Source organism: Rhinatrema bivittatum, chromosome 1 (assembly GCF_901001135.1).
Source record: "Rhinatrema bivittatum chromosome 1, aRhiBiv1.1, whole genome shotgun sequence".
Classification (NCBI taxonomy): Eukaryota; Metazoa; Chordata; class Amphibia; order Gymnophiona; family Rhinatrematidae; genus Rhinatrema; species Rhinatrema bivittatum.
In genome coordinates, this window is record NC_042615.1 from 311,348,526 (window position 1) to 311,361,717 (window position 13,192).

At 40.9% G+C, this 13,192-nt stretch overlaps 1 protein-coding gene across 1 annotated transcript in view; it reads left to right on the plus strand.

Annotated features, from left to right (window-relative positions):
- Positions 1-13,192, plus strand: part of LOC115089283 (alcohol dehydrogenase class-3) — a 61,675-nt gene that overhangs the window by 16,149 nt on the left and 32,334 nt on the right. Inside the window, exon 3 of the mRNA XM_029597403.1 lies at positions 5,854-5,995. Coding sequence (XP_029453263.1) covers positions 5,854-5,995 — 142 coding nt within the window. The remainder of the gene's footprint in view (positions 1-5,853; positions 5,996-13,192) is intronic.

A 13,192-nucleotide genomic window follows, 5' to 3' on the forward strand; every position in this document is an offset into this window, starting at 1 on the left:
TGTGTGTGCCAAAGACTGGGAGATGATTGGTGTGTGAGAGACAGAAACTGGTCATGGGGGCATGACTGGTATGGTGTGTGTGTGTGTGAGAGACATGGGCCCTAAGGAAGAGGACCATGAGTATAGAGCTTAGCCACTACTGCTGCTTCTGGTGTGTGCTACAGCCTGCATGGAAGAGGAGTAGGAAAGCTGCTGGAGGGGGTAAGTAAAGGTGGCTTTTTAAGTTTATTTTTCTTGATTGACTGCTATTTTAATTATTTAATATTATGTGATGTGTCTGCTTTTTTTGAAATATTTTATTGGTGTTTGGAGAATTTTTAATAGTTTTTATGAGTTTTTAATTGTTGGATGTTATTCTGTTCATAGTTGTTGTGAAACATTTATTCTGCTTATTAGTATAGTTTTACAATTATTTCTGTGTGGGGATCTATAGCTGCTTGCTAGTTCTGTTTTCCTAATAAGAGGTGTATTGGTTTTTAGGGCCTGATTTAATATTTGTAGTGTTGCCTTTTCATAGATAGGGTTGCTCCTGTTTGAGTGTATTCCATAATACAGGTGTAACTGTGTGTGGATTAGTTTGTGCATTACTACAGATCCTGGGAGTATGTTAGGTCGGTTCTGTGTCTGTTACAGAGATATTTTACTAGCATGTAAGTGTTTTATCAGTCTTATTTGTTGCGTTTTCTCAAGAGGACATGCATTGGTGGTAAACTGCTGTCTTTTCATAAGTAGGGCTATTGAGCCTGAAAGTAGAAGGAGTTTGAGTTGCTGTTACTGAGATGACACCAGAACCAGAATATCTTTTTTGTAGAGTGAGTTGAACGGGGAATGTCATAATTCTGCTTTACATCCATTATTGTGGATCAGGGGGGTTCCCGTGGATGCAAACTGTACATTTACATCTAGCCCTGTGACGATCATGGGTCAGTGTGTCACGCATGTGAGAACCATCTGTCAGGTGTGTCCCGACAGAAAAAAGGTTGAGAACCACTGCTCTAAAGGGTCGATTTTAAAAGAGTTGCCCAAGGGACTTGTGTATTGTGTTCCGTTCTGTTTACCACATCTCAAGAAAGATATAGCAGAATTAGAAAAGGTACAGAGAAGGGCGATCAAGATGATAAAGGGGATGGAACAATTCCTCTATGAAAGGCTAAAGAGTACAAAAACCAGGAGAGCCACAACGACATTATTGGGTAATATGTTTAAGAGAAAATATTTTTTTACTCAATGCCTTTCCTGAAATGGTGTCTGCATTCCACATTAATTAAGCTATTGTGCTATCTACATTCTTTCCAAGACTGCATGCACACACACAGGATACCCATCGTCACCCATGCACTATGGCCAGTTCATTCTGTCTACAGCATGACTCCCCAAACCTGTCCTGGGGATCCCAGAGATAAATGTGCATACAATGGAAATGTATATGCAAATTTATCTCATGCATATTCATTATGGATATTTTGAAAACCCAGCTGGCTGTGGGGTTCTCGTGACAGGTTTGGGAAGCCCTGGTCTACAGAGAATCTTGTTTACAGGTAAACAAACATGCTTTCTTTTGTTCCTTGTCTTTGTCTATTTGTGCTGAACTTGCTCCTATGTCCAGATGAATCTGAAAATATAATATTCCTCGTATTATGCCCCCATGTCTTGCATATAAGTTAATTTAGTTAGATGAATAAAACTACAGACTTTCATATTTGGTATTATCTGCATATTGCAAAGCACTTATTACAGAAAAGGTGAGATGCATATGTTAAAATGTTGAGACAAGAGTTCATGGCACTTGTTTGTTTGCTTTGATTTTTTTTTGTGTCCCCTGCTGTCTATCAATTCCCAAAGCAGTGCATGACATTCACTAGAAAGAAATTTCAAAATGTTTCCTATTTGCGTCTGCAAAATCTTTTAATGATAAGGAGAAATTGATACTTATCTGATAATTTCCTTTTCTTTAGTGATGGCTAGGTCAGTCCCAGCGAGTAGGTTATGTACCTCTGCCAGCAGATGGAGACTGAGCAAAAGCTGACGACATGGCCACATAGTCCTGTCCTGACATCAGCCTGCCAGTATTTTCTGGAAAAGCCAAACTGTGGACAAACTGATTATACTTGAACAATATTATCAACAGGCAAACATTCATGTTTCTCCACTAATAGGGAACACTGAAGTCAATCAAGAAAGGAACATATCTAGCAAACTAAGGGCTAGAGAAGTTACTCGCCAGTTGATAATGAAGAGCAGGAATCATACTCTGGATAGCTCGCCCTAAGAAATGCTAACCACCAATTCAAACACTGGCAGCCTAGGGCGGGTCTGGGATTGACTTATCCATCACTAAAGAAAAGGAAATGATCAGGTAAGTAGTGATTTCTACTTCCTTAGTGTTCGGGTAGGTCAGTCCCAACGAGTGGAATGTAACAAAGCTAACGTCGAAAAGGGTGGGAGACTGCCAGTGGTCCAGATAATACCACCTGTGCAAACGCGGTGTCATCCCTATCTCTAACATCCAAGGGGTAATGCTTGAAGGTGAGCGAAGGTGACCATGTCGCCACTCGGCAAATTTCAACAGCTGACAAAAACTGTTTCACCTACAGTACCGCCTGAACCCACGTGGAATGCGGTCTAATCTGTCTTTGTAAGGCAACTTTAGCAGCCACACAGGCTGTCGTAATGACTTCCTTCACCCAATGGGCAATTGTTGCCCGAATCACCAGTGCTCCTTAGTTATCTCCACCATGGAGCACAACCAGGCGATCAGACTTCCAAACAGCCTTAATCACCTCCTAACACTGCCATAAAGAACGCTTGATGTTGAAGGAATGCAAAAAGCGGTACTCAACTTCATATTTGTCCCTTTCCAAGGCAGACAGAGAAAAGGACTGATCCAAATGAAACCACCTTGGGCCAAAAAGGAAGGTAGAGTCTGAAGTTGGACCACATCCAGGTTATACAGAGAAAGGCCCATGGCATGAAGAGCCTTCAGCTTAGAGACCTGATGTGCCAAACAGATTGCTATTAGAAAAACTGTTTCAAGGTAAGCAGCCGCAAGGAAAAAGTATGCAATGGTAGAAAAGTCAGACCTGCCAAAAGCTTGAGGACCAAGATAAGATCCCACAGAGGCACCAGAAGCCCCAATGGGTAGTGAAGATGTTTAACTCCATTGAAGAAACAGGACACATCCAGATGGGAAGACAAAGGAACTCCAATGCTGCTTCCCCCTATAACAAGCCAGGGTTGCAATTTGAACCTTCAATGTTTCAAGGGCCAAACCCTTAAGCAAGCAGTCCTGTAAAATTCCATCTTGAGCAATTGAGTACCTCGCTCAGAACTCTAGGCCTCAATGACTCACTAAATTTTAACATAGGCTAGAGAAGTAGAAAATTTCTGCACCCAAAGAAGAATGGAAATTACAGCAGAATGAGCCCCTGACATAACAGATCTGTCTGAGATGGTAACCTGAGGGGACTGTCCACCAGAAGTCTCTAGAGATTGGTGTTCCACAGTCTTCAAACCCAATCGAGAGCCAGCAAAGGACGGTGTTGGTTTGACTTGTAACCTTCTGGACCAACCTGCCTATCAGAGGCTAGGGACAATGCATACAGCAGGGCACCATGTGGCCACTCCTGAAGAAGAGCATCAATGCCTATCACTTTTGGATTCCGCCTGCAACTGAAGAAGTGTGGAACCTTCACATTGTTGAAGTTCGCCAACAAGCCTAGATAGGGCCCCAGTGCTTCACCAGGAACAGAGGGTCTCATCTGGCAGCTCCCATTCTCCTAGGTCCAAGTTTCTCCTGATGAAGAAATCGGCTCTGATGCTCTATCAGGCCATAAGAAAGGCAGATATGCTTAGAAGAAGCTGCTCTAACAGCTCGGTGAATTGTCAGCTTTTCAAACAAACCACTCATGTTTCCTGTTTAATCCACTGCTGCTCTGCTACATTCCAGCACCCTTGCACCATCAGCTCCTGACAGTAAGCCCCCCGTCCCAGAGGCTTGCATCTTTTGTGAGTACCAACCAGCCTGAAGTTAGGGAAATACCTTTCCTCAGATGATCCACCTGTAATCACTAGTCCAACTGGACCTCACCTCTAATGGGAGGAAAGCCTCACCGCATAGATCTTCAACTGTGGACTCCAACAGAAGATCAGTGGGCACATATGTGCCCTGTCTTAGTGAACCACTTCTAATGCAGCAGCCATTAACCTCCGGACCTGTAGATAAGACCTTCCGTTTGGACAAAAAGGATTCCAAAGGATCAAGGTGAGGATCCGAAACTGCGACAGGAATACTCTGCCCCGCCTCATATCGAACCAAACCTAGAGATACTCCAGGGTTTGAGATGGGTGTAAATCACTCTAGGCCAGATTCAGCACTGAGCCTAGTTCCTGTAGCAAGGAACCACCCTGTGGGAAACAGGAAGACTCTTTTTCCATGGTTTTGGTACGAATCAACTAGCCATTCAGAGAGGGGAGAACTAGAATGCACTTCTTGTGGAGAGATGCTGCTACCGCCACCATGAGCCATGGCTAGCCTGAAGATAAAACCTGAAACTGGTAAAGACGATCCAGAATAACAAAACTGATGTTCCCAGCGGATGGGAAAATACATCCAGGGCCAGAAACGCTGAGCCTCTCTCAGCTTGCAACCGCTATTGAAATTTCTGGTACACGGCAGACAAGGCTATTGGACTGAGAGCACTTTACTGAGGGAGGGACCAAATGGTATCATCTCAGGAGGCAAGCAGTGCTCTTGTCTTTCCAGTATCTCCTTTCAATTCCTTCTATCTTCTCTTTATACTCACAGGCACTCCGACGAAGAGAAATGCATGTCCACCATCTGCTGGAGATGGAGAATACTGACAGGCTGATATTGGGAGGGGGGGCTATACGGCCGTGATGTCAGCTGTTATTCCGTCTCCATCTGTTGACAGAGGTGCAAAACCCATTCATTGGGTTTGACCTACCTGAACGCTAAGGAAAACTTTCTCTTTATTCTCAGCTGTAAGGGCCCTTTGCTCACTCTCCCTTATCTGAGAGCCATCATGCACAGTGCTTTTGGTATTTTCCTAGCCTCCTCATATTTCCCTTTTCTGATAGAAAGCCACCTGTTGTAAGAATCTTGCTGCAAGAGGCAATAGGATGCAGCTCACTTGAATTATGTTTAGTGGTGTTTGGCTGATTAGTGCCAGCTCTGTTACCTCATTGCATAGCTTTGTTGTCTTCCCCGCACCATAGACACTTTCAACAGCACAGCCAGTCCATAGTATTAAAAGAAGTCCTGGTCCCCTGCCTCGTACGTTGGCCTTTCTAAAATTGCTAGTACTGGGAGAAAATTAATAAAATGTTATCATTTTTTGGGGGGGGAGGTAGCAAGGCCCATGCATCAAAGGAGCAAATAATATCAATGATAAGGCCACCTGTATTATTTTTTACTGCTGAACTGCTTTATTTGTGTTTAAACAGTTCCTCTGAGCCCGTGGGGGCAGGCATGTTTTGGACATATTCACCAGTTGCCATAGATTAGTTCATGCATTGTATGTAAATCAGCGGGCTCCAGTGAAGTTGTGTGAGAGTGCCGATCCTTTACTAATATGGTCGCTCTCAGAAATGCAGAGAACAGTTTAACTAATTAAAGTGATACTAGATGACAAAACTTTGAATTGACCCAAAATGTGAATTATTGTCTGCTGCATGAACATCTAAAATATCCCAAAGGGCACAGAAGATACAGTTCCCATTGGGAACACAGGTCAGCAATAGCTGCTTTTCACTTCTCACGACATGGAACACTATTTTAGATACGTTAATTACACAACACAGGCAAGGGGTTTCATGTTTGGATAATCCCCGTAGATATCTGCCACTGCTGTATGCCACACTGATGCCTACACCCTGAGCGGCGCTGACCCAGAAGGCTGCTTCCCAGTGATCTTGGGCCATGAAGGTGCTGGGATTGTTGAAAGTGTTGGAGAAGGAGTGACACGAGTAAAACAAGGTAAGGGAAACATCTAGAGCTTGCTAACTGGATCTGGTGGATATTCTGTGAATTTGTTACCGTGTCTCATGCTGGACTTCTAAACGACATTAATTTGAATTAAATTATCCATGCAAAGCATTTTCAGTGTGTTTTCACCTTATTTGGGTATTAAAAATCATAAACTGTCAAACAGGTCTTTGTTGCCATTTAGCAGAACATGCCTGTTGCAGGTTGGTCAGATGTCCTGCTTATACAGGACACGCCTGCTTTTGAAGGAATTATCCTATGCCCTACTTAAGCAAGAACAGAATATACAATTGTCCTGTTTTCAATCTGGCCATACACAGAAAAAGAAATTTGACTGAATTTCATGCATAACAAAAAAGTCGTCCTTTATAGGGAAGAAATAATGTGGCACAACCTATATAATATCTTCCCCCCCCCCCAAAAAAAAATGGTAATATACCCTCAAGCCACTAGATATTTATTTTAATCAAATTCTTTATAAAAAGGGCCATCATAACAAGAACTTACCACCCTAACATTGTGGTGGCTCAAATTTATAATCATTGGTCCTATAAGAGTCTTTAGTCTACATAGTAACATTTAATTTCTATACATTTTCGTTTTCTTAACTTGAAGATCAAAGATGTTACACCCAGTCTAACAAAAAATCTACATTGGGGATTCAAGGATCTTACAAGCATAGTGTGGCAATAGGCATCTATCTTGTGTTTTCATTATCTACATGCTTTCTCTGTAAAAGGTGGAGGAGCACAATCAGAGCTTTTTAAACAAAAATTACCCAATCACAGGCAATGATGTCACATTCCACTGAAAGGCCAGCTTGCCTGATATGAGTTAATAGAACACCATTTTAACTCTTCATTCAAACCCTGAAGTTGAGCAGAGCCCAAGGTAAAAATCCAAAATTGTTCACACTAGTTGAGAAATAATAATGTAACCCCCTCGTCCCAAAAGTATAACTTTGTTCTATCACTGTCTGTCTAAGCTCTGCAAACACATGGGCATAAGTCATCCAGTGACATACAATAGGTGCTTATTTCAGTGTAGTTACAGCTATGATGATCTGTAGGTTTTAATCAAAACAAAAAAACTGTATATATATGATGTAAATCAATAACAATTCAAAACAGCATCATATTTGAAATAATACCAGCTGATAACACGTAGTCTCTTCTATAGGAGTAACCTCATATGATAATGGCGGGCTTTACTCAGCCCTGTTAGCCATTTATATGGTTGTGCAGTCACAAAGATACTTTCGGACCGTCACAAATTTTATAATCATCGGTTACTCAGTGTTACTTTTTTTTGGAGATTTTTGTGCGTTTTAGATATTTTCAAACTTGCATTATTTAAATCACAAGGCAGTGAGATTACACTTATCGTAGCAGGGATTTTGCAGCAGTAGTCTCAACAATGGCCCTAGCCCGACACGGCTCGTGTTTCTGTCAGCTTCATCAGCTTCTGTTATTGACGAAGCTGACAGAAACACGAGCCGTGTCGGGCTAGGGCCATTGTTGAGACTACTGCTGCAAAATCCCTGCTACGATAAGTGTAATCTCACTGCCTTGTGATTTAAATAATGCAAGTTTGAAAATATCTAAAAGGCACAAAAATCTCCAAAAAAATGTAATACTGAGTAACCGATGATTATAAAATTTGTGACGGTCCGAAAGTATCTTTGTGACTGCACAACCATATAAATGGCTAACAGGGCTGAGTAAAGCCCGCCATTATCATATGAGGTTACTCCTTCTATAGAAGAGACTACGTGGTATCAGCTGGTATTATTTTCAAATATGATGCTGTTTTGAATTCTGTAGGTTTTAATGGCATATTTAGTTCATCCCATATAAATCAATTGACTGGGACAGATCATTAAATAGCACAATGTATTTCATACCAGTGGTTGGATAAATCCAATATGTCCCTTCAATTATCTGATAGCAAAAAAAAACAAACCAATTGCCACAAGCCGTATGCCATATTGATGTCAAATCTAAGGCTTCTTCATTCATGGGCAATGCTGATCATACTACTTAATATTTCTGCCTCTTGAAAATGTGATACACAGTGGATTTGTAAATACTTAATGAAATGACAGAACATGCTGCAAACTTAGACTTGTTAGAATGTCATAGCACCCATACCAACGTAGATTCAGTACCTGCTGCTGATATAACTGCATACAGTGCTCATTTATAAGCTGCCTTAATTCTCATGAGCATGTAACCCTAATTCAAAAAAATCTGTTGGCCAAATCCATAGCAGAGATTTTAAAATCATAATAAGTCAGAGTATATGTGACACAGCCTCAAAAACTGACTTATGAGCAGACTCATTTGTAACTGCCTGGGATGGTTACTTTGAAACCGCTGGAAATTTTTTCCTAACCATCGGTTTATGAAATAGCTTCATCCACAGCTGTGGCTGCTGTTTTTAAAATTACAGTGCCCAAAAAGGGCAGACTATTCCAATCATACTGCATAGAGAATGTTAAAGTTTTCTGCCAAATTAAGCCATTTCATAAAGAGATTCAAATGCAAAATGGATGCTGTCCAAATAAAGAAAATGTCAGTATATCGATGCCAGGATTTAATATATTTAAACACAGTAATACAATAGTGGGTTTTTTTTTTTTCCAATTGCCACACATAAATTAGTTATATCCGATGCCATTGTGGCAGCCATAGCTACTCCATACGTCTGTACATAACAATTCTGCTCAAAAGAAAAAAATAGTTGTTAAACAGTGTAAGCTGAACCAATTCAAGAATAAAAACTATAGGAATTGTATATGGATGTGGGTGAAACTCTAATGTACCATGGACAATATCTAAAGTTGAATTTTGAGGAATATTAGTATACAGGGATTCAGTATCCTATGTTACTTTACCCACTTCTTGAAGAGCTCTTAACATATGTCCTGTATCTTGTACAGATGATTGCACAGCTGGTATGAAAGGTTTTAAAAATCTATAAAGGGGATGGAGCAGCTCCCCTATGAGGAAAGGCTAAAGAGGTTAGGGCTGTTCAGCTTAGAGAAGAGATGGCTGGGGGGGGGTGGTATGATAGAGTAAATGTGAATCGGTTATTTACTCTTTCGGATAATAGAAGGACTAGGGGGCACTCCATGAAATTAGCAAGTAGAACATTTAAAACTAATCAGAGAAAATTATTTTTTTACTCAATGTACAATTAAGCTCTGGGATTTGTTGCCAGAGGATATGGTTAGTGCAGTTTGTGTACCTGGGTTTAAAAAAGGTTTCAATAAGTTAATGGATGAGAAGTCCATTATTTATTTATTTATTTATTTTATTTATTGTTTTTGTTATACCGAGTTTCATGACAGGCATCACATCAACCCGGTTTACAATTAACAAAGTGTGTAAAACATAACATAACGTAAAACAATGTTCTCAAAAAGAACCTTGAACTTTAAATATCGTGAATCAGATAAAGGAATTGAGAAAGTTACAATAAATCAGGGAAATCAACTTGGAGCTGGAAAAGGGGAGAGATTGCACAGAGCAATATTAACATTTCAGTCTATTAATGTAATAGAGTAGCATAGTGAGTAAATAAGAATATGTGAGAAACTGTGGCAATACCTCACTATGGAACGGAACATAAATAACCAAATGCATAAATACGACAGTGTTATGATAAAAGTTCAGCAGGTATTGATGATTGTCAATTTAAGGTTGATTGAATTGTATTTGGTCCAGTTATTGGATAAGAGTTTGTGCTATTTAATGGAGGAATTATTCAAGGCTTGGAAATGCTTTTTTGAAAAGCCAAGTTTTTAGTCTTTTCCTAAATGTTAGAGAGCATGGCTCCTGTCTCAAATCTGGTGGGATAGAGTTCCAGAGAGTTGGACCTGCTGAAGAGAAGGCTCTGAGACTCAATGATTTATGTTGGTAGGTTTTGGCCTTTGGTATTTGGAGTGACTCTTTGTAGCATTCCCTGATGGGTCTGGCGGAAGTGTATTTTTTAAGAGGTATTTGTAGGTCGAGGTGCGTGTTTTGGTTGATAGTTTTGTATATGATGTTAATGGTTTTATACATGATTCTATAGTGGATCGGTAGCCAATGGAGGTTTTTGAGGATAGGTGAAATGTGGTCCATTTTCCTGGAGTTTGTGAGGACTCTGGCTGCAGAGTTCTGGACCATTTGTAGAGGTTTGGTATAGGAAGCTGGGAGGCCTAGTAGTAATGAGTTGCAATAATCTAATTTGGAAAAGATTATTGCTTGCAAAATTGTTCTAAAGTCTTGGGCGTGAAAAAGTGGTTTAATTCTTTTCAGGATATGTAATTTGTAGAAGCAGTCCTTGGTGGTTTGGTTAATGAAAGGTTTGAGGTTGAGTCGATTGTCCAGGATGGCTCCTAAATCTCTTACGTGGGCTGTTTGAAGGAGTGTGGGTGGTTTTGGGTGTGTATTTTTGTTTTCCGGTGATATGAGCAGGAATTCTGTTTTAGAAGCATTAAGTACCAGGTTTAGACTGGTGAGGAGAAGTTTAATTTCTACTAAGCAACTGTCCCAGTATTCCATTGTTTTAGATATTGATTCTTCTATGGGGATCACGATCTGTACGTCGTCTGCGAAAAGGAAGTGTTTCAGGCTTAGTTTTGTAAGAAGTTGACAAAGTGGTAGGAGGTAGATATTGAATAGCGTGGGTGAAAGTGAAGAACCCTGCGGCACCCCTCTATTAGAATGGTGGTATTGGGATTCTTTATTGTGGATTTTGACTCTATATCTTCTATTTTCAAGGAATGTTTTGAACCAGTTTAGTGTGGCACCTGTTAAACCAATGTTTGCCAGCTGTTTTAGAAGGAGGGTGTGGTTGACGGTGTCGAATGCCGCCGAAAAGTCAAGGAGGATTAGTAAATATGCTTGGCCTTTGTCAATTCCAGAGAGGAGGAAGTCCGTGAGTGAGAGTAGTAGCGTTTCAGTGCTTGCAGCTTTGCGAAAACCATATTGGTTTGGGGAAAGAATACTGTTGTCCTCTAGGTAATTGGATAGTTGGGTGTTTACCAATTTTTCCATGATTTTCGCTATGAATGGGAGGTTGGAAATAGGGCGGAAGTTGTTGGGATCGCTTGCATTTAGATTTGGTTTTTTTAACAGTGGCTTGATTGAGGCAGTTTTTAGGTCATCAGGGTAGATACCATGTGATAGAGAGCAGTTTATGATATCTGCTAAGGTTTTTGCTATTGTGTCCGGGATGAGAAGGAGCATTTTGGATGGAATTTGATCAAATGGGTGAGATGATGGTTTCATTCTTTTTAACACCGTTTGTATCTCTGTGATTGTGATGTGTTCGAAGGCAATAAACTGGATCTCTTTGTTTTGGGGGAAGTATGTGTTATCTGGAGACGTAGTGATTGGAGTTAGCTGATTGAGGAGATCCGATATTTTTTTGTTGAAATGGAGATTAATGCTATTGAAATGGATTAATGCTATTAATCAAGTTGTGTTAGAGAATAGCCACCGCTATTTCTGGCATCAGTAGCATGGGATCTTCTTGGTGTTTGGGTACTTGCCAGGTTCTTATGGCCTGGATTGGCCACTGTTGGAAACAGGATGCTGGGCTTGATGGACCCTTGGTCTGACCCAGTATGGCAATTTCTTATGTTCTGAAAGAGGTGCTAGTAATGATCCCTTAGTGAATATTTCAGGTCGTTCTGGTGGAGAATGCAAAGATTTGTGCATCTTGGGAACTGTATAGATTACTGGACTGCAAGGGAGCTATGCTCTTTAAAAACCTAAATTCTCTGTTCAAAAATTCTTGCTCAAGCTCTAGTTAACAAGTCTGAACACTGGATATTTAGCTGATGATAATTAGAGTTACTCAGTTGTCATACATAGGACTTCAGTTATGTACTGTTAGCAGCTTCGTGTAACTTTGCCGCCAGCTTTATTGGCTGGTTTTATCACTAGATTCTTTTCACTTGAGAGATCAGAAAGCTTTTTTTCTTCTCCGCACAAGTTATAAAATTTTGTTCCTTGCACTGTTCTCCAGTTCCCAAAGCATTAAATCTCAGGGATCAACAGGACCAGGGGGTAACGATGTCAACTTTGGAATTAACAAAGGGTCAATTGTTACTCCTTGTTTTAAAAAGAATTTGTAATAGTCCAAAATGTCTGTGTAAATCGACCCAACATTTAAAATGGTCATGTAAAGAAATTGGAACAAAAGAGAATTCTCTGCAGGTACAGGTTATCCAGAAATATTAGTTACTGTGGATCTTGGGGCAATTGAGAGCATGTTGTGGGACGTCTCCAGACTTGCTTTCCATATCCTTCCTGGATCTCTCCAAATGTAGTATCCTGGATCCTCAAGATGCCACAAAAAAAAAAAAATGCCTGTTGGGAATTCTTGACAGGTTGATCTTCACCACAGTTCGTGAATTTAATACATGACATCCATGGGCAGATCCATGATTTAAAAAAGCAGGGTTGCAAGTGATGCGGTGCATCGTCGCACCCCTAACACTTTCACCTCCCACCCCCTAATGCCACGTTCATCTTCCTTCTCAATTCATCACCATTTCTCCCACACAGATTCCTCCACTTATGCCCTTCGCTCCTATTTCTCCCTATCTCGCCCTCAGATACCTCTCCATTTCTTATCCCCTTTAAATTCATCTCCACCTCTTTTAAGTTCTTTTCTGTTTTCTACTTTTTTTTTTTAATTTAAAATTTATAGTCTGCTCCTTCTGATTTTGAATTGGTTCAGAGCAGATTACAGCTCTACCCCGTTTATACTCCTCTGGCAGTGTCTGCTTCATCTTCCCCCTGCCCTATCCTTGGATTCCTGTCACTCCTTCCCTTTTCCTTTACCTTAGGCTCTTCTCTCTGTCTCCTTGGGGGGGGGGGGGGGGCAGAATAGTGGTGTGCCGCCAGGGTGGGTACATGGAGAGCAATTGCTTCCTCTTGTCTCAGCTGCTGCTTCCTCATGGTAACGTCTGGGCTTTGCAATCAGAAAACGGAGGAGAAGACTGGAAGCTTATGCTCAGTGTCTCCCCCCACCTCCAACTTGCCATCACATCTGCTGATCTGACTATCCTCAAGGAGGGGAGGCAGAGGAAGGGCTGGCCTTTTAAATGTGGTATGAAGCACAGATTTTGATAAGGGAATGTCCTGCATTCTGGGGATGTGTCCGTGGCCACCCTAAGGATATTTTAAC